At 37.1% G+C, this 21,083-nt stretch overlaps 1 protein-coding gene across 1 annotated transcript in view; it reads right to left on the reverse strand.

Annotated features, from left to right (window-relative positions):
- Nucleotides 1-1,834: 1,834 nt before the first annotated feature.
- The window catches only part of PKP2 (plakophilin 2), a 90,415-nt gene continuing 71,166 nt past the window's right edge, over nt 1,835-21,083 (reverse strand). Inside the window, exons 10-13 of the mRNA XM_032855339.1 lie at nt 15,661-15,814; nt 7,573-7,762; nt 4,158-4,245; nt 1,835-4,010 (exon numbers count right to left, since the gene is read on the reverse strand). Coding sequence (XP_032711230.1) covers nt 3,942-4,010; nt 4,158-4,245; nt 7,573-7,762; nt 15,661-15,814 — 501 coding nt within the window. The 3' untranslated portion in view covers nt 1,835-3,941. The remainder of the gene's footprint in view (nt 4,011-4,157; nt 4,246-7,572; nt 7,763-15,660; nt 15,815-21,083) is intronic.

Raw genomic sequence — 21,083 nt, forward strand, 5'->3', positions numbered from 1 at the left:
GACTGGGCCATATTTTTTTTCCTCTTTTTTTCGCCTAGCCTTCTAAGGGATGGTGTGTGTGTAAAATGGGTAGCTGGGGGAAGGGGTTGAGGCTTTTAACTAAATCAACCATATCTGAAAAGAGAAACTCAAGAGATGGAGTAGAAAAAAAGAGCAAAGAACCCTCAAACCAGGGAACTCCAAGTAATGTAGTTAGCATTTGTTGGGTACATACTGTCAGGGACTGTTTTTAGTGCTTTACAATTAAGAAGACATTTAATCCTCAAACAACCCAACAGTAGAAGTAACTACTACTATCATTCCCACCTAACAGCTAAAGAAGGCTGAGACTCAGAGTAAGTAAGAAACTCACTCCAGCTATTAAAAAGGAGAAGTCACACTTTGAGCTCAGACTGGTTGGTTCTAGAATCAGTCCTCTTCACCATTATGCCAGACTGCCCTTATAACTCTCCAGAGAGAGATAAGCCAAACAGATCCCCCACATTGCCCCAGCATGGAGACACGTCTTCCATTCTTTGGTCTCCAAGTAGACCCTGTGAGGAGCTATCCCACCTGACTTTCTATGGCATCCCTGAAATTTCTGGCTGTACTCCTTTGGAAGGTGACCTCTTTCTACTTCACATTATTTTCATGTGTAAAATGTAAAAAAAAGAAAGAAAAAAGAAAAACTGTATCCTTCATGAGGAGGCTGTGAGGAGTGCTCAAATATATGTCCACTATTGTTCAGTCAAAGCTAGTCTCACAAGCCTCTACCTATTGGCCCTGGTCTCTGCTCTACTCAGAATAAGACTGTCATCTTTTATACAAAGGTCCTTCAGATATTTGAAGACAGGTAACATGGCACCTTTCTTCCAGGCTCACTACTGCTGGATTCTTTACGTGTGTCTCCCAGATGGCTTCAGAATGCTCTCCCTTCCTCTCATACTTTAAACAGCTCTTTGACCAACATAGAGCATTTTGATCTTTCTTTCCTGAATATATCATAAAAAGAGAGTTTTCCTTTCTCTTACTGTCCTTAAAAGGTTGAAGTTTATTTCCTAAGAGATGAAGTTGTCAGTACCACTACAAACTAAAACATTAAATGTAATGCAGGATTTTATTTTGAAAAGTTTGTTTCCTTTTTTATTTATTTTCTCTTCCACAACAAATAACTTGATGTAACAGTTACTGAGTCTTAAAATGGGTGCATTACAGGGTCATGTGAGCATTAGCTGAACGAATGACTGAAAATTTTTCTCTTGTTACTTTGATAAGAACTGCATCTTTTCTGACGCATTCAATACTTTAAGAAGGACTTGACCAGATGTCCTCTAAATTCCCCCCTAATCCTCAGATTCCATGATTCGAGGCTTCTGCAATTTTGTTGGAAGTACAAACATACTGAAGTTGACCTCATTCCAAAGCACAATAAGTTCATGACACGTTTTATTTAGAGGAAATTTCATTTATAATACAGTACAAATAAATTATAGGTATATAAAGATATTGAAATATGTCTATTTCCTATTTCTTTTCTTTATTCTGAGAAATTGCTTCTTCAGAGGGTGATTAAATTCATTTCAAAGTGGTTTATCTACTCATGCTGCGTATTTCCCCATTTGACATGTTAATCCCCTATCTTGCCAGATAACCCCTTGGTTATTTCCATCAGGTATAAACAAATGTTTCCAGTGACAGAAAGCCAGGGCAGTGACCTCCCATATGCCACACCATCATTAAGAATTCTTGACAAGGAAGCAGTCCTTTGGAACTCTTAGCACAAATACACAAAAAAGGCTCCACTCAGCTTGTCAATTCTCCTGATGACATGGGGAAGGATGGGACATATATTAAAAAAAAAAAAAAAAAAAAGCTTTTTGTGTGGACCTGAGATCAAAACTGATATTCAACACACAAGGACCTCCCCCCGAGGTATCCAAAGATAGTAAAATAGTGAGGTTTTTAGTAAGCAGAGTGAACAAAGCAGGACACGCGGATCAAACCAGTCTATCTTGTCAGGGTCACAGACCCACTCAATTTACTAAAATCTACCACATTAGTATGTCTCTCCATTGTTGCATGCTTTAGTCATTAGCTAATTCCAGTTTTCTTACAGGAACTGTTTCTTTGTAAAGAATCTAGGCTTTTAAGTAGGGAAGAAATAGAAACAATTACAAAGTATTAAACCCTTAGCAATGTAAGTTTATAAGGTCAAATCTTCAAATGCCATGTCAATCATAGCACATATACCGTGATACAGAAATAAATCAGATGTACACAGACCAATGCAGGCAACATTATTTTGACCTCCTTTTGTGTTTAATATTGAAGGCTCTACTAATGCATTAAAGAACACAGAAACTTCTGAACATCCATCAGTTTTGTGGAGGAATAAAAAATGTTCCAAACGTTATTCATCAAAACTCCAGAAAAAGAAATGATTTTTCTCTTCAGTATTTAAAAATTGGTATCTAACAATTTCATTTTGAACTAGGTTAGTATTCTGAGTCTTCTCCATCAAGCTCTTAAAATTAAAAGAATTTTGTCTTCTCAATATAATAAAGACTTAAATACACATTCAATTTGAAAATGGGCATTTATTTTTCTATTACATTTCTCTGGCCAAAGGGAGCTGAAGGATTTTTTTCCTTCTTACTTTCTTATAGCAAACATTGTCAGATTTTTTTTTTTTAAAGCAAAATATAACAGAACTGTAGTTGAGAAGACTAATTTTACGTAAATGGTACTAATCATCGCTCAGTTAAAAGAACACTTGTAACAGATTCACTTCAACAGATGATGTCAATTTTTCAACACTAGTATATCCCATATCATTTCTGCATGGCCTTGACATATTTTTCCTTAACACAGTGTCTTCATTTTTTTGCTAAATTCCTTGACTTAAAATAATGGCTTGAGGAAGATCACATGAGATTTAGAGGCTCTCTAAGGTGGTATTTTTAAAATATTGGGCAAAGTTGGGCTGATTGATAATGTAATTTATTAAATGAGCTGTTTTCAGTGCCCTGGGCTCATGCAGCAGTTTGAGAGGTTTTTCATTTCCTTTTGTAGCTGAAGAGTATAGAGTCTGTTTTCTATCAGCCCACTGAAGTTGCTGAAAAAGTCCGGGTAATGAATCCTACTATTCTGGAGAGATTTGCATTTCATGATGTTGTCATAGGTTAGGTATTTCCTTGAGCAAGACTCATATTTAAGTGTTAGAGGGAACACGGAATTTCATAACCATAGTCGCTGTTCTCTGTGAGAAGATTTTTAAATTTGCTATGATCACTTCATTTCAATTTCGTTTTCTTAGAGTCATGCACACTCAATGTGACCTAAATTTCTTCAGTTCATTTCAAATCAGAGAAAAAAATTCAAGAGGATAAAAATAAGCACAAAGTAAACAAACATATAATTTTGCCATTAAATTTTCTCCTGCAAATATTTCTCGTCGTTTTCATTCTGTTTCAACACTGCAGAACAATACACTTGTGGCCAATGGCGAAGCAATGTGCATATGAGTGACAAAATATGGAAACCAGAAAAGGACTATAAGCGTAAATCAAACTTTTAAAATCCTGGTAATAGAACCGCCTCCTTCTTTCCTTGTTTGTTGTTAATGCTCATTCCACATGAATTCGCATTTCAGTTCCGGGAGGCCCTGCACCATGAATCCTGATCACAAGGACCACAGTCTGTGGAGGGTAAAAGCGAGGCTGTTGCCAGTGCCTACTGGTAGTAGACTTGAAAAAGTTTTCTGGAAGACTAATAAAATTATATTCTGCCTATGTGTCTTCTAGATTCTGGGGACCTTGGAAATAGAAAAGGCTAAGAAACAGGGCATGCTTTTTTGAGGTTTCTTGGGCTGGGAAGTAGAAAAATAGGCGTTTTCCTTTGAGGCTTTTTTTGTGGCTGAGAATGGTGAGGTTGAGATTTCTGAAAGCACTTTTTCATTTTCCTCAGTCTTTAAGGGAGTGGTAGGCTTTGGCAGTCCGGCTATTGACAAAATCTGTCTTCTTAAACTGAGCCTTTGGAATAAACAAACAGAAATGTGAAAGGTAACAACATTTTCATACAAGAAAATGGAGTTTTTAGTGCTGTGTCGCCAGGGGCGGACAAACGGGCCATTACGATGTGGTTGTTAACTGCAACCCATACCTTTTTAGTGTTCTTACCTTCTTGTAGGCATTATGGAGCTCCGTGTGCGTCCACAGGGAATAGAGGAGAACAGAAGCAGCTTTACTTGCTTTGTTGGAGCCATAGCTGAAAAGAGGAAAAAGGCATTCCGAGATCAGTGAAAAACGTGTCAGGCTTCTGGATGCTGTCTTTGGACGTTCCATAAATCTTCTCTAACTGCTGCTGCTTGGCAGCCATCCATTAAGTCAGGAAACTCACCATGACAAGAGAATTAGATGGTGAGCTTTGAAGGCCAGGGGCCACACTGGGTTTTTACAAAAAAAAAAAAATATATATATATATTAAAAAAAAATCTTAAAACCACTAGCACAGGCCAAATAGTTTTTATAGAGCATATTCCTGATATTTACAAGGAATATATCCTTAGATTTCATAAATCTTTGGCTTATAGAATACAATTTATATATTTATATACATTATTTACATTTATTTATATTCTATTAATAAATAAATTAAATATATTTATATTAAATATTATATATGCTATTTATAGAATAGAAATATATTTGTACATTTATAATGCATATACGTAGAATACAAATTTGGGAAAGCATGAGTGAAAAATATACCTACCTCCTTGACTTAGTGATTCTACGAGAGTAAGAGTAATATTTTTAAGCTAATATAATAAATTCTTATTGAAATATTTGTTAAAATAGCTTCCAAATTTCTTTGTTTTTGTATAGAGTGAATGGAAAATGTACTCCCGTTATAAATCCAAGTCACTACAATACTGGACACTGTACTTAAGTTTTTTTCCTTCAATTTAAAAAAAAGACTATTTATTTGAGAGAGAAAGTGAGAAAGAGAGAGAACGAGCAGGGGGAGGGGCAGAGGGAGAAGGAGACTCCTGGTGGAGAAGGGAGCCCAGCATGGGGCTGGATCCCAGGACCCTGGGAACATGACCTGGGTCAAAGGCAGACACTTAACCGACTGAGCCACCCAGACGTCCCTCTTCTTTATTTTTTAAGTAATCTCTCCACCCAACATGGGGTTCAAACTCACAACCCTGATCTCAAAAGTTACATGTTCCACCCACTGAGCTAGCCAGGTACCTCGACACTATACTTAGTTTTTGATGTTTTGCTTTTAAGTTTGTCCTAAAATGAGGTGAGTTGGGGGGTGAGGTAACTGGGTGATGGGCATTAAGGAAGGCACTTGAAGTAATGAACACTTGGGTGTTATATGCAACCGATGAATCACTACATTCTACCGCTGAAACTAACAATACACTATGTGTTAATTAAATTGAATTTAAATAAAAACAAAACAAAACAAAACATTTGTCTTAAACATCCTGTTTCTGGCTAAGAATCTATGCTTCCTTAGAGCTCTTTCTCTTCCATCACCTGAACTAGCATACAGCTGAGTTTTTTCTTTTAACAAAGAAACAAACATTTAATTTTTCATGTCATAGGAGTTTACAAAAAGGAACCATGAACAGAAAATGCAATATGGTATGGAAAAGCACATCTGGAGTTCATTCATTAGCTAAAAGCCTTTCTCTTCCACGCCAGTCTTGCATTAAGGGAAAATCAAATCAGCGCTTTACAGATTTTTTTTTAGTACTTCATGGTCTTTTCAGAGTCACTTGCTAATACTGAAATACTAATAAATCCTTGACAGCTATGGGTCTCTGATATTTAAAACTGGAAAATGTTTTTTGAATAGCAAGGGTTTCATATCACAGCTTCTTTATAAGCTGGTTGTTTGGCACTTGGAAATCATTTACTCAAAGAAAAAAATGCTATAAATGGCAACTAATTTCCAGGCTAGCCCTTAAATTACGGGTCAGCTATACAACACTTAGCAAGGAAGGAACAGCAGGCACAACTGGTAGAAGCTCCATGTTGATATATATATATTTTTGAGCCCGGGCAAATGGACACTCAGGGCAAAAAAGAACAGAGTAGCACATCCCCATATGTTGCTAAGCTATAAGCAGTTTCCAAAAGTGAGGGTATATTCTCATGCACTTCTTAATGCCCGATTACTCAAATAATAAAAATCATATGGTCTTATGGAGATTTGCTTAGAAGCATGGATGACTACTCGAAAGTCATTTCTGTTTTATAGCAATCATTCAATCTTTCTATAAAGACTGAGCAACTGCTCTCTGCCAGACTCTGGGGACAGGTGAATATTGTGACTTGGTGAACTGACATTCTAACCAGCACTCCTTTTAATTCTTTGACTCTGAATATGGTCTTCCTTCCCCATGAGGTTTGGGAATGGGGCTGCAGAGCACAAGGGCCTATCTGAGTGGGGAAGGAGATGTGTGTTGACTCCAGGACCCCACAGACTCCTGTGCTTCCCCATGGGGCCAGGCACACATTTGTCTAACAGGGGTGAAGTCCATGTGCTTTACAACTCATTAGAATTGGGGTATAACACTTCGTCTCTTTCTTAGTTACTTACAAAAGTAACTTATATTTAACAACTCAAACAATTCAGAATTGTATAAATAGAGAAAAAGATGCCCTCTTTGGATTCCATGCCTGTAAATTAACTAATAGTAATTAATTTCATTACACAAGGTTTTTCATTCTCTTTATCACCTTTTTTTTTTTTTAATGGAAAAAATTTAAAGACACAGGAACAGGGATGTGGGATGTCTTCTGTAATTAGATCTCCTATTCTCAAAAGGGAATAAGAGATGGAAGAGATGTGATAGAGAAAACTGAGAAAGCAGGAATTTCTGATTACGTTGCCTCCTACTTCTTGTGTTATCACTGTTTCTTCTAAGGCACCGGGCGTGACACTGGCTCTAGATCTAAGTGAGGAAAGGGGCAGTCCCTGCCCACAGGACTCCCACTTTACTTATATTTTCCTGGTTTTATTTATTTTTTTTTAAATATATATTTTTAAAGATTTTATTTATTTATTTGACAGGCAGAGAGCACAAGTAGGCAGAGAGGCAGGCAGAGAGAGAGAGAGAGAGAGGAGGAAGCAGGCTTCCTGCTGAGCAGAGAACCCAATGCGGGGCTCGATCCCAGGACCCTGGGATCATGACCTGAGCTGAAGGCAGAGGCTTTACTGAGCCACCCAGGCACCCATATTTTCCTGGTTTTAAATCACAGCTGTGGCTCTAGGAAACAAATTAATTCATTGGGTCAATAAAAGGTTGCCACATACTACCCAGAGAAACTATGGAGTTTGACTATCTGGATATTTTAGAAGTGAATGGGCAACTATTTGGCTTGGAGAATTCAGTTTTTCACTTGCTTGATTATCAAGAGTTGAACCAGACGATCTGGCTCAACTTTACAGTCTTGTTTTTTGGGCCATAATACCCATGGTTCTCAATGTGTGGACATTCAAAACTAGATTTCCATATGGGAGGGATGGTGAGGAATGGGGAGATAGCCAACAGGCAGATACTGTAAGACTTACACATCGGCTGAGCTGATGGTCATGATTTTCTGCAGGCCTCCAGTGTTCAGAAGATCCCGTGCATTCTGGAAACTATTTTGGATTATATTGTTCAGAGTGTAGCAGGCAGAGGTTGTAGTCTCAATGAGAAGATCAGTACTCGGGGCTGTGTCAGGAATTATGGAAACCAAATCAGGCAAAGTTTCTTTGGCTACAAAATGAAAGAAATCAACATTTGATTAGAAGGATTATTCCTTAATCTCAAGATCCCAATACATTTTGGGTAAAGAACATTTTTAAAAGAAACACAACTAGTTAATGAACATATGGAAAGACGTAATCTCTGATACTCAAATTTTAAAAAGACCTTTCTTTTTTTTTTAAAGATTTTTTCTATTTATTTGACAGAGAGAGATCACAAGCAGGCAGAGAGAGAGGCAGAGAGAAAGGGGGGAAGCAGGCTCCCTGCTGAGTAGAGAGCCCGATGTGGGGCTCGATCCCAGGACCCTGAGATCATGACCTGAGCTGAAGGCAGAGGCCTTAACCCACTGAGCCATCCAGGCGCCCCTTAAAAAGATTCTTAAAAGGTGATTTTTAAAAAACATTTATTTGAGAGAGAAAGAGTGCATGTGGGCACAGGGACCTGTGAGTGGGGGGAGGGAGACTCCCCAGCATACTCTCTGCTGAGCAGGGAGTCCAATGTCCCATGACCCTGAGAGCGACGTAAGCTGAAATCAAGAGTTGGACCCTCAACCAAATTAGCCACCCAAGCACCCCCAAAAAGATGATATTCTCTTCTCAGTACATTGGAAATCTTTTGACAGAAATGACAATGATAATTTGACAGAAGTGTCAAGAATTTAAAATTTTTTCACATTCTTTGATTCAGTAATTCCACTTCTAGAAATTCATCCTAAAGACATTTACTTTAAAAACAGAAAAAGCCTTATGCAGAGGTTTTTATTATAGTACTATATATAAGTGAAAAATTATAAAAAGCTTACATAACTTAATAATAGGAATAGGATTATCTAAAACACATCTGCAAAGATTATGTATCTCAAAAATATTTGTGAAACATGTATAATAAAATATTTATATAGTATTCTGTGTGAAAGTTAAGTACAGCTATTTATAAAGAATATATAAAATATTAAAAAAATAATATATAACATTTGGAAAGAAAATATTCAAAAGAAACCTGAGAAGAAATACATTAAAATGTTAATGACTTGTTTTTTGACAATAGTATTGATGGTGACCTAAAAATTTTTCAAAAAAATTATGTGTACTGCTTAGTTTCTTCAGTGCACAAATAATACTATTATTTAAAAAAAAAAAAAAGCAACACTATTTTAAATTTATGTTTTCACTCTATATGTAAGTTCTAGGTTGTAGGGTTTTAATTTGGCTTTTTTGGTAGTAACAAAGGAGGTATTACTGTTTGATGATTTGACTGTAACTTGTTAAATATATTGGTATATATTTTAGGCAATATAGATTTATACTTGATTTTTTGCAATGATTCTTTTCATGTGTATTTTCTTCTTTTTCTCTTACTACTTTGGACCCTTCTTCAATGATAGAGAGCACGCTCCTGTTGTTCCTCACAACTCTTTAATACAGTGTTGTGTTTATCATGGTTGTATAACAAATACTTCTGCTTCGTTTTGTTGTTTCTTCATCTGAGTTTATGTGTCATGATAAAGCACACTCCTCTCTCTAGGGCACTGCATTGTACTCAGTCATGTGCTGTCTGAGTTCCAAAGGCGGCTATGGGTTCCTGAAGACAATCATCACGTTTACTCCTGGACTTCTAGCATTGGGCGCTATGTCTAAAACAGAGACAGATGCAATAGGAGGACTGAGCAACTTGTCATCCTTTGATAATACGGGGACCTGACTGACAGGAAGGACACACCTTCTGCTCAAAGACCTGAGCTCTGGTTTTCACTGTTGTTGAAACATCGAGGCACAGTGTTCAGAGCTCAGAGTTTAGTCTGTGAAGTCACACTTTTCAGTTTCAGTCCTGTCTCTGCCACTCCGTGGCTGTGTGGTCTGGGCAAGCTACTTAACCTCTCCATGCCGCGTTTCCTTAATCTGTAAAATGGGGGAATAATAGTATCGACTTCACAGGGTTGGTAATATACATACATACATAACGGCATACACGTAACATCAGGAAAGAAAATAAGCAAAAGAAACCTGAGAAGAAAGAGCATATGTATGTATGCCTATGTACGTACACACATGACTGGGCCTGGATAAATATATTTTGGGACAATTAAAATGGGATCTTTAATAATGAAATACAAAATTAAAGGCCTTATCATGTTATTGGGAGAGTTACAGCTCAATGTCATGTTTTTGAGGGAGATTTTACTTAATCCTTAAACTCAATGTCTTAAAAAGCCAAGGCATTAGTTGGATGTCAGAAAACATCTGTAGGGGTGCCTGGGTGGCTCAGTGGGTTAAGCCTCTGCCTTCGGCCCAGGTCATGATCTCGGGGTCCTGGGATCGAGCCCCGCATCGGGCTCTCTGCTCGGCAAGGGAGCCTGCTTCCCCCTCTCTCTCCGCCTGCCTCTCTGACTACTTGTGATCTCTGTCTGTCAAATAAATAAATAAAAATCTTAAAAAAAAAAAAAAAGAAAACATCTGTAAATATGAGTAAATGGGAATTGAGAATCTCAAGATGTGTCCAAATACTTCCTTATAAATACATTATTTTATCTGATCCTTGTCAAAACACCATGAAGTAGTGATTATTAATCTCATTCTGGTTAGAGCAGTTCAATGACTAGCCAAGGTGGTTTAAGTGACAAAGTGGCCTTGTAGGACGCAGATCCGTGTCTTCTGCATGAGCTCTATTACTCTGTCACCATACCAAGTGTGCCTATCTTTAAATTTGTAAGAAAATATGTTTTTTAAAAAAATTTTATTTGTTTATTTGAGAGAGTGTGCATGCCTGAGCCAGGGGGAGGGGCAGAAGGAGAAGGAGAAGCAGGCTCCCGGATGAGCAGAGAGCTGCATGTGGGGCTCGATCCCTGCACCCTGGGATCATGACCTAAGCTGAAGACAGATGCTTGACCAACTGAGCCACCTAGGCACCCCAAGAAAATAAAAGTTTTAAGTTTATTTCTGTAAATCTAAGTAATACGTGAGGATTTCATTCCAGGTCAGCATATGGAACGTTTTAGTCTAGAAGTCTCTCATGAGAAACACGATTCATGTATTTTAAACTGATTTTCATTTATTCCTGGCTATGACTACTCTGAATCAAGATGGGTCCTGTCACTCAAATTATTTATCTGACATAAAGCTGACTTGGAACTTAAAAACTGCATTTATCTTGCAGAACCTCTTCTCGATACTGTCCTTGAAATGAGTAGAGTTTTATCAGTGGATCATCTTATGAAAGCAGGGGGCTACCCAGAAATAAACCTACAATTATATGACCAATTAATCTTCGACAAAGGAGGTAAGAATATGCCATGGGAAAATACCAGTCTCTTCAACAAATGGTGTTAGGAAAACTGGACAGCAACATGCAAAAAATGAAAGTGAAAGTGGACCACTTCCTTACACCATACACAAAAATAAGATTGACTAAATATCCATAAAATTACTAAAAGAGAGGACAGGTAGTAATTTCTCTGACATTGACTGTAGCAGCATTTTTCTAGATCTGTTTCCTGCAGCAAGGGAAACACAGCAAAAGTAAACTGTTGGGACTACATCAAATGAGAAAGCTTCTGTTCAGCAAAAAACAACAAACAAAACTAAAAGACAACCTACTGAATGGGAGGAGATAGTTGCAAATGACATATCTGATAAAGGGTTATTATCCAAAATATATGAACAACTTATACAACTCAACACCAAAAACCAAATAATCCAATTAAAAAGTGGGCAGAAGATAAGAACAGACGTTTCTCCAAAGACAACAGATGGCCAGCAGACACATGAAAAGATGCTCATCATCATTTATCATCAAGAAAATGCAAATCAAAACCACTATGAGATATCACCTCACACCTGTCAGATGGCTAAAATTAAAAAAAAGAAAAAACTCAAGAACCAAGTGTTGGCAAGAATATGGAGAAAAAGGAATCCTTGTACACTGTTGGTGGGAATGCAAACTGGTGCACCACTGTAGAGGACAGAATGGAAATTCCTCAGAAACGTAAAAATAGAACTACCCTACTATCCAGTAATTGCACTACTGGGTATTTACCCAAAGAATATGAAAACACTAATTCAAAGGGATACATGCACCCCTATGTTTACTGCAGCATTATTTACAATAACCAAATTATAGAAGCAGCCCAAGTGCCCAGGGATAGATGAACAGATAAAGAAAATGTGGGGTGTGTGTGTGCGTGTGTGTGTGTATTATATGGAATATCATTCAGCCATAAAAAAAGAATGAAATCTTGTCATTTGCAAAAACATGGTTGGAACTAGAGAGTGTAACACTAAGTGAAATAAGTCACTCAATGAAAGACAAATACCATATGATTTCCCTTATATGTGGAATTCTTTTTTTTTTAATATTTTATTTATTTATTTGAGAGAGAGAGCGAGCACGCACAAGCAGGGTGAACAGCAGAGGGTGAGGAAGAGCAGCTCCGTGCTGAATAGGGAACCTGATACGGGGCTCAACCCCAGGACCCCAGGATCACGACCTGAGGCGAAGGCAGATGCTTAACTGACTGAGCCACACAGGTGCCCCTCATAAATAGAATTTAAGAAACAAAATAAACAAAAGGGAAAAAAAAAAAGGCAATTAAAAAAACAGACTCTTATCTGCAGAGAACAAGCTGATGGTTACCAGAAGGGTAGTAGGTGGGGGGGGAATGCATGAAATACGTGAAGGGGATTAAGAGTACAGATACTGGGCGCCTGGGTGGCTCAGTGGGTTAAAGCTTCTGCCTTCGGCTCAGGTCATGATCCCAGGGTCCTGGGATCGAGCCCCACATCGGGCTCTCTGCTCAGCAGGAAGCCTGCTTCCCCCCGCCTGCCCCTCTGCCTACTTGTGATCTCTGTCAAATAAATAAACAAAATCTTAAAAAAAAAAAAAAAGAGTACAGATAACTGTGATGAGCACTGAGTAATGTATAGACTTGATGAATTACTGCATTGTACACCTGAAACAAATGACACTGCATGTTAACTACACCAGAATTAAAATTTTAAAAATTACGAAGAATCCAATAAAGATGATCTCATTAGAATTTTATGAATACAAGCCTCACTACAATAACAGGCTCCATAAAATAAATTGAACAAAACTAGACTTTTGGTGCAAACTACCTCATTAGTGAGAGGATGTGGATGAGGCCGGTCATAATAAATTCTGATACGACTGTACCATAATGGTCCTTTGGAGCTATTCCATAATACAGGACATGGCCAGACCTATTTAACAAAACACTGGTCCTCCCTATAATGCTCAGTGGGCATCCCCTACAGTTTACATGGCACTTTAGTTAAGAGGACCACTAAAATGACAAACTGGAATACAGACATTGGAAAAGAAACTTTCCTCTCTCTTTCCCTCTCTCCCTTCCTTCCCTTTCTTCTTTCCTTTCTTTCCATTTTATGTTTTTACAGGCGGTGTTACACGCACGTCTACACAAGTTATAAAAGAGGAACTCTTAGAAATCGAGGAGACTAATATTGCTGCGTGTGCAATCAAGACATTCCTCTAGGTTTGGCCAAGAGTTAGAAATCAGGACTGAGACAAACTTGAGTACATGTTCCCACAGTTTCTAAAACATGTCTGAAATGTAGTGAAAAATTTATCCAAAGTTCGGTGATTCTATGTCATTCAGTTTGCTTTTGTTAAAACTAATTCTAATGATTTATTGGCCACTAGATGTTGTACGATCCAATTTTAATATCATTTATTCATCTTTCTGTCTAAACTTTCATCTGTTTATAGGCATAGACAGATGTCTGGAATGATATTCACCTAAGGTTAACAAGAGTTGTTTTCTGAGTGATAAGAGGAAGTATTTTTGCTTTATTTGTGGTGCTTTTCTTAATTGCTTGAATTTTTTAAATGAGCATATATCTTTAAAAAAATTAAAGTTGTTGTTCTTTAATAAAACCATCCAAAACAATGATTTTCCATTTATCTAGCTTCTGGTTGAAAGTGACAAATACGGGAAGAGAAGTCACATTGTTAAGCCATTAAATATTAAGAGGAAAAAAAGTATAAATATTATAATTACCCAGGGGAGCCAACAAAATTTGAGATGCAATGTATCAAAGCCAGAACTCACTCAAAGTAGGCAAACAAAGAAAATAAATAAACATTAAGTGTAGTGCAACGCAAAAAAACCTTGACTCTGCCAAGGCCATTTCCTGCTCAACTGAAGAATTAAATAGAGTGTTTATTTATTAAAAAAAAAAAAAAAAAGTAAAGTGTGGGGCTACATTTCTATCTTTCCAACAGTTTAGAGGATGGTAGAACACAGGAACAACAGTATTTCTGCCCTGAAGGCACGTGTATAATGGGTTGAGTGCCAGTTACCTCCATCAGCACTGTTTAAAGATGGAGCCATCTATCCTTTGGGGGGAAAAAAAAGTCAAAGGACAATACACCTGATTAAAGTGCAGCACAAAAGTCCACAAAGGACAATGAGGAGAACACTTTCATATTTTTCAGAGTGCCTAGGGCAAGGTTTCTTTTAGATTCATGAAAAGTTTCCAGGCTCTCTCTGTATTTATAATGGGCAGGAAACCATTTATGAAACCGCCTGTCCAATACATGCTACTGGCCGGCTTAGGAAATGACATTAGTAAAACATAACCAGACTTCAGTATCTCTGGTGTGGTGTGTCTGTGTGTGTATTCCAAACTAATCCAATCCACTAAAACCAAACAATAATTTGTTTATAATTTTAGTGGAAGATTGTGAAAAACTGAATTTTGAGTTATCAGGAATGACTGATTTATGCAGCATTAGGAAACATGATTGATTTTGGCGTTATCTTCCTATTATCTCATTTTATAGTATTTGACTTAATTCAAACATTCATCAGACATTTCTGTGTAGAAAGCAAAGGAACAAAACATTATATTATTTGATAGTGTAACATAGTTATCTTTGTCAATAATACAGACTCTCAAAAAAGGAGCAAATACTTCATTGTATTCACTTTAAAAATGTCTATGCCAATTTTTTTTTAATCTAAAAAATTTTGGGGCGCCTGGATGGCTCAGTGGGTTAAAGCCTCTGCCTTAGGCTCAGATCATGATCTCAGGGTCCTGGGATCAAGCCCCGCATCGGGCTCTCTGCTCAACAGGGAGCCTGCTTCCTCCTCTCTCTCTCTGCCTGCCTCTCTGCCAACTTGTGATCTGTCAAATAAATAAATAAATAATCTTTAAAAAAGTTTTTAATTTAAATTCAATTTAACTAACATATAGTGTATTATAGCTTTAGTGTATTATTAGGTTTGCTTCCCTCTCTGTTTTTATCTTATTTTTCTTTTCCTTCCCCTTGCTCCTCTCTCTTATTTCTCAAATTCCTCTTATCATAGAGATCGTATGATATTGTCTTTCTCTGACTGACTTACTTCGCTTAGCATAATCCCCTCTAGTTCCATCACACTGTTGCAAATGTATGCCAATTCGGTATATATTCAGTGACTCCACCTTTCTGCCTTTTTTGCACATCCGTCCATTTTTTTTCTAGTGCAACAGGGACCAACCTTCTAAAGGGAGGACCACTGTGTGTATATTTTCCATGTTTTAGAAGAGCAGTGCTTACTCAGTCTGAACTAACTGCGCAGGTTAAAAAGGCTCCACCGACTGCTGAGCCAAAGGCTTTTGAAAAACATCAGACAAGTTACCTACCTTGTTAATTTCTCTTCCATAGTAATTAGAACAATTTAAAAAATGCTGAATATTAAGAAAATCCCTATTTGAGACCCAGGGAGAAAGCCTACCTTGATGCTTGGATGCAAAAGCCAGGTCTATCACATTTCACCCCTAAGTCCCATTTTCGGTTCATCACTATAGAAAATGTGATAAAGACAATGGTTCCTTGCATTTGTATTTTCAATATGTATTCGCGACATCCAGACACATTTGCTGACTCACCAATTTCATTCTGTAGAGAAAGATTCCGAGACAAATTTCTCAGCAGGGAGACTGCCGTCTTTTTCACACTTGGATCACCGATATGCAGCATCTTGCGGGTGTGCTGAAGGCCATTTTCCTTCTGGACAACTGTCTGAGCTACTGACGTCGGCATCTGTTGCATGAGGCATGTCTTATTAATACTATTGCATTAACTTCACACGATAATATCAAGTTTCTATAGATTACTAGAAACTGAGCAAGATGTTTTGAAAACTAGGGCTGTGGTGAAACTAGTCTGAAGATATTTCCTTTAAATTCTTATTACACTTTCAGGGGTGCCTGGGTGGCTCAGTCCATTAAGCATCTGTGTTCAGCTCAGAGCATATCCTGGGGTACTGGAATCGAGTCCTGCATGGGGCTCCCTGCTCAGCGGGGAGTCTGCTTTTCCCTCTCCCTCTCTTTCCTGCTCATGCTCTCTCTCTCTCAAATGAATAAATAAAATAAAATAAAAATTCTTACTATGTTTTCAATTTTGTTACAGGATAAAAAAAAGTTTATTTGGTATTTTTAAATAGAATATTGGATTTGGCAAGTTGCTATATTTTTGCACGTTTATAAATAAAACCTGTCTTTTCCTTTCCTTCCTCTTTATTCACATTTTCAGCTCAGCATCGTGAAAAGAATATAAGGACGACGTTTTAGAATCAAACATGAGTGTCAAGAAACTAGTTGCATAATGTTTTCCCTTTCTCTGTTTTCTTGAACTATTTGTTTAATTAATATTTCAGTGTATTTGTAGGTTGTTGCCTTGGTCACCTTCTTGCTCACATTTTGGCACTTTTTCTATTTTTAATAAACTTATTCATTTCTATGGAAGCCAACTTACTCTGAAAAGATATGCTGGGCTTTTAAAGAATGCATGGCTAGTTAGATTACCCTAATTCTACGTTCTCAATCAGAGGCTGTATGTGCAAATCTTATTTGGAATCAAGCTGGCCACCCACTTTCAGGGGGTCTGAGTACTGACCAGAACCTTCCGAGCATCAATAAACCTCTAATATTGGGGTTTGTGTCTGCAACTTTATAGATTTGTATCTGAAGCTAACTTGAGGCCACCTGCCAGATATTCCCAGAATTCTTGACCATTGTTAAGGGTGACTATCTTCTCTGTTTATCTAAGCACTGCTTATTTCCCCCACCTCCTGTAGTCCTCTCTCCTTACATTCACCACTCTACTTTGTAGAACAGGGGTTCTTAATATAGGGCCTAGGATGGGTTTCAGGGAGGGAACAGGAGGTCCTTAAAACTATTTTTGTATTGGGGCACCTGGTTGGCTCAGCTGGTGGAGCCTGCAGCTCTTGATCTTGGGGCTGTGAGTTCAAGCCCCACGCTGGGTACAGAGAGTACTTAAAAATAAAAAAAACTCATAAAAAAAAAAGGAAGCCTATTTTTGTGTTTATAATAAACTTTCTCAGGGAAAGGATATGTAACTTTTATTAGATACTCAAAGTGTCCAAAACTCCAAAGAAGTTTAACACTCATTATTTTAGAATGTTTTGTTGGAAACCAGTTACACTTTGTTTTTTACTAATTTGATGAACATTCCATTAAACTATTTGCTCCAATCTGAGAAGAATCTTTCCTCTATAGCCATCCGGAGAGGAGGCTACTTATTCTCTACCACTCCTGTGATTTGGGTACAGAGGTAGGTTAGCATTCCTTTCTCTTCCCAGTGTCCTGTCTAGATAATGTCTTCCCAAACATGCAAAAGCTCTGCTCTTCTGAGTCCTGTCATCCAGCCCTTTTTCTTTGTCATCTCAAGGCCTACTGGTCCTTTCCCAACATCCACTGGAGGCTTCAGAGCCTGGCTGAGAGCCCTCTCCATCTCCTGTTCACTGTAGATGAGGACATTAATTACATCATAGTTCCTAAACTTCCTAAGAAATCTCTCCTATACATTAGCCAATCACTTCCACGGATCATACAGAACCTGTATTCACCTCCAAAATACCTTGAGTCTGAAAACATAAACTCCAGTGTTAGACTCTGAATGCAACTTCCTGTACTTTTTTGCTCTCTCTCCCTCACTCCTACCATATTTCTTCCTCAGCCTCATCAAGAACTCCAGTGCCTTTATCTCAACCCTTACTCCCCACACCTCAAGTTGTCAATCCTCTCTGCCTTACCTTTCTTTCTTATTTAGACTAAGGTACATGAACCAACACATCAAAAACTATCTTTCAATACCCTTAACTCTCTGTCATTCCAGATTATTTCCACCCATCCATTAAAACTACAAAACTGATTTTATACCGGGCGACCAAACACTGTTAGAGTAAATAGTGCAGTTGTGGAATGGTATTTCTGCAAATTTATGGTCTCTAATCTTCACTAGGAACCAAATGTTGCCAGTCAACTTTTTAAAATGCCTGTTGGGCTTCAAAGGCTTACACCAGAAATATCCTCCTAAAATTCGATCTCATTATATTCCACCTCAGGATTAAGCCCTATAATGACTCTCCATCGTCTCCAGAATGATGTTCAGTTGTCTGCAGATGGCCTGGCATGCACTTTCCTTTCTTTCCTTATCATTACTCCCTAATTCTCTGGGTTACAACTATACTAAATTGCGATCTCTCTTATTAGAACATAAGCTCCTTTGAAGGAGGATATAGATCTTATCCACCTATTTTCTCCCCTTCAGGGCCTTGTATGGTACCCAGAACATGAGAGGTCCTATGTAAATGTTTACTGAATTGAACTATATGAACAATACGTTATCAAGTTTTCCCAAAGATTTACTATCATCTCAGGAGATCAAGATGGATTAAAAACTCACAAGATATTGATTTCTTAAAATTTTTAAGACATAAGATGCTTTTAAAATTAAAATCTTGCTTTCTATATCATACTATACCACCTAATGATATATTCTTATATATAATAAAGCACTTTGATGCTAGTATAAAAAAGATTGAACATATAAGACCCAATGAAGTCTGGATCCTCAAATGATGTTTAATCAACCAGGATTGAAAGCACAGCATATTAGTCTTATTGATTCTGTTTCACTGAGGGAAATGATAAAGTCCAAAGTGATACGGTTTTTATAATCTGTTCAAAAAGGAAAGTAAAGAGATTTACCAAATAGAGATTTTTTTATATTCCAGCTCTAGGGAATATGTGAGAATGACTATTAATTAGTTGGTCAGCTATTTGCAAATAGTACTTCTAGTTCATATTGTCCTGATTACTAAAGAGGTTTTAAGCATCTCTTCAAGTGTTTATTGGCCATTTCTATATTATTCTTTGTGAAGGGCCCGTTCAAGTCTCTTGCCCGCTTTTCTATTAAGTTAGCTTTTGACTGTTAACTTGATGAGTTTTCTTATGTTTCCTAGACACCAACCTTTGTCACTTACGTATCTTGCAAAAATCTTTTTCTACTCTGTGGTTTTGCCTTCTTACTGTCTTAACAATGTTTTTTGATAGCGTAACAGCGTAAGTTGTTGATTTTAATGTAGTCAATTTATAAAATACATACTTGATAGTAGTACTTTTTGCGTTCACTTTGAAAAATCTTCCCCTTCCAGGTCATGAGGATATTCTTCCACGAGCTTTACTGTTTTGTCTTTCATATTTAAATCTCATTGATGCTAGAACTTGCTTTCTAGTAAGGTCTGAGGCTAAGGGATATATTGTTTGTTTTTTTTTTTCCAGCAGATACTTAAATGCTTTTAAAGTGTTTTAGAAATTTGAAAAGTACTTATTTCAATGCCTTTAACTTTGACTATGTGGTGTTTTAACTTATTTCTATTGATATAACTGACACATAAAACTGTATTAGTTTTAGGAGTAAAATATAATGATTTGATATAACTACATACTGCCAAATAATTACCACAATAAATTTAGTTAATACCCATCACTACACATGATTGTAATTTTTCTTCTTGTGATGAGAACTTTTAAGATATATTCTCTCACGGGCACCTGGGTGGCTCAGTGGGTTAAAGCCTCTGCCTTCCACTCAGGTCATGATCCCAGGGTCCTGGGTTTGAGCCCCACGTCGGACTCTCTGCTCAGCGGGGGGCCTGCTTACTCCTCTCTCTCTGCCTGCCTCTCTGCCTACTAGTGATCTCTGTCTGTCAAATAAATAAATAAAATCCTTAAAAAAAAAAAAAAGATATATTCTCTCAGCAACTTTTAAATATACAACATAGTATTGCTAACTATAGTCACCGTGCTGTGCCTTACATCCTCGGGACTTATAATTGAAAGCTTGTACCTTAACCTTTTCTTTCTTTTTTCTGTACCTTAATCTTTTAATTTATAATATACTTTTAATTTATACTGTACTTACAGAGTTTGCTAAATGGGTAAATTTAATTAATCCTTTCTCTTTCTTTATTATCTGAACTATATCTGAACCAATAAAGTTTATAAATATACTTTTACTAACTAGAAATTACTGTCACAATTTTATACTTTAGGTTATATAAACCTATATGCTTTAGGTTTATAATTATAAAACCTGTCTTTTAGGAAGCTATTCATTTAAGTTTAGGTTCTTTGTCAATTCAGGCACATGGCCATCAATCATTCAGTGATATCTCAGTTATGAGCACAAGGTTATTCACTAGATATTTTCTGAAACTATTTTAAATGCCTTGCTTTTCATGTTTTCCTATTCAACGGTTCTTTTTAAAAATGATAAAAACAAATATTTTTTTATAATATTTAAGTATAACAAAATTAAGAAAAGTAATAATTAGAAAGGATATATAAGTCAAAATTTTAATAAAAAGAATTTTGTTACTTAAAAGAACATATTGGAGGGGGAGACAAACCATGAGAGACTGTGGACTCTGAGAAACAAACTGAGGGTTTTGGAGGAGAGGCGGGTAAGGGGTTGGGTGAGCCTGGTGGTGGGTATTAAGGAGGGCATGTACTGGATAGAGCATTGGGTGTGGTGCATAAAGAATGAATTTTGGGTCACTGAAAAAAAAAATAAAGTTAAATTAAAAAAAAAAAAAAGAACATATCACTGTCCCATGGTGCTAATGATTTTCTCCTATAGATCTCCAGTTAAATTAAACTTTAACAACTCTGAGTATAGATTAATACCAGATCAGAGTAGGCCTCCTTTCAGGGGACCAGACTGGTTTAATGTTAGGTATTATTTAAAATGCCTTGACGTAATTAGAACAGTTATGAGGATATCTCCAATGTTTGGATTCCTTTTGGACTGGGAATCTCCCAGTACCTTAGAATTCTGTTTATTTGTTTATCGTTGGATTATTATCAAATACAGGGATTTTGTCTTTTTCATTGCTACATACTTAGCATTAGGCTAGTACCTGCTATATAGTAGATGCCCAAAAGATGAATGAAGGAACTTAAGATCTAGGTAATAAACTAATATATTCAGAACTTGTGTGGCA

Source organism: Lontra canadensis, unplaced genomic scaffold, assembly GCF_010015895.1.
Source record: "Lontra canadensis isolate GAN:19392208 unplaced genomic scaffold, GSC_riverotter_1.0 scaffold9, whole genome shotgun sequence".
Taxonomy (NCBI): Eukaryota; Metazoa; Chordata; class Mammalia; order Carnivora; family Mustelidae; genus Lontra; species Lontra canadensis.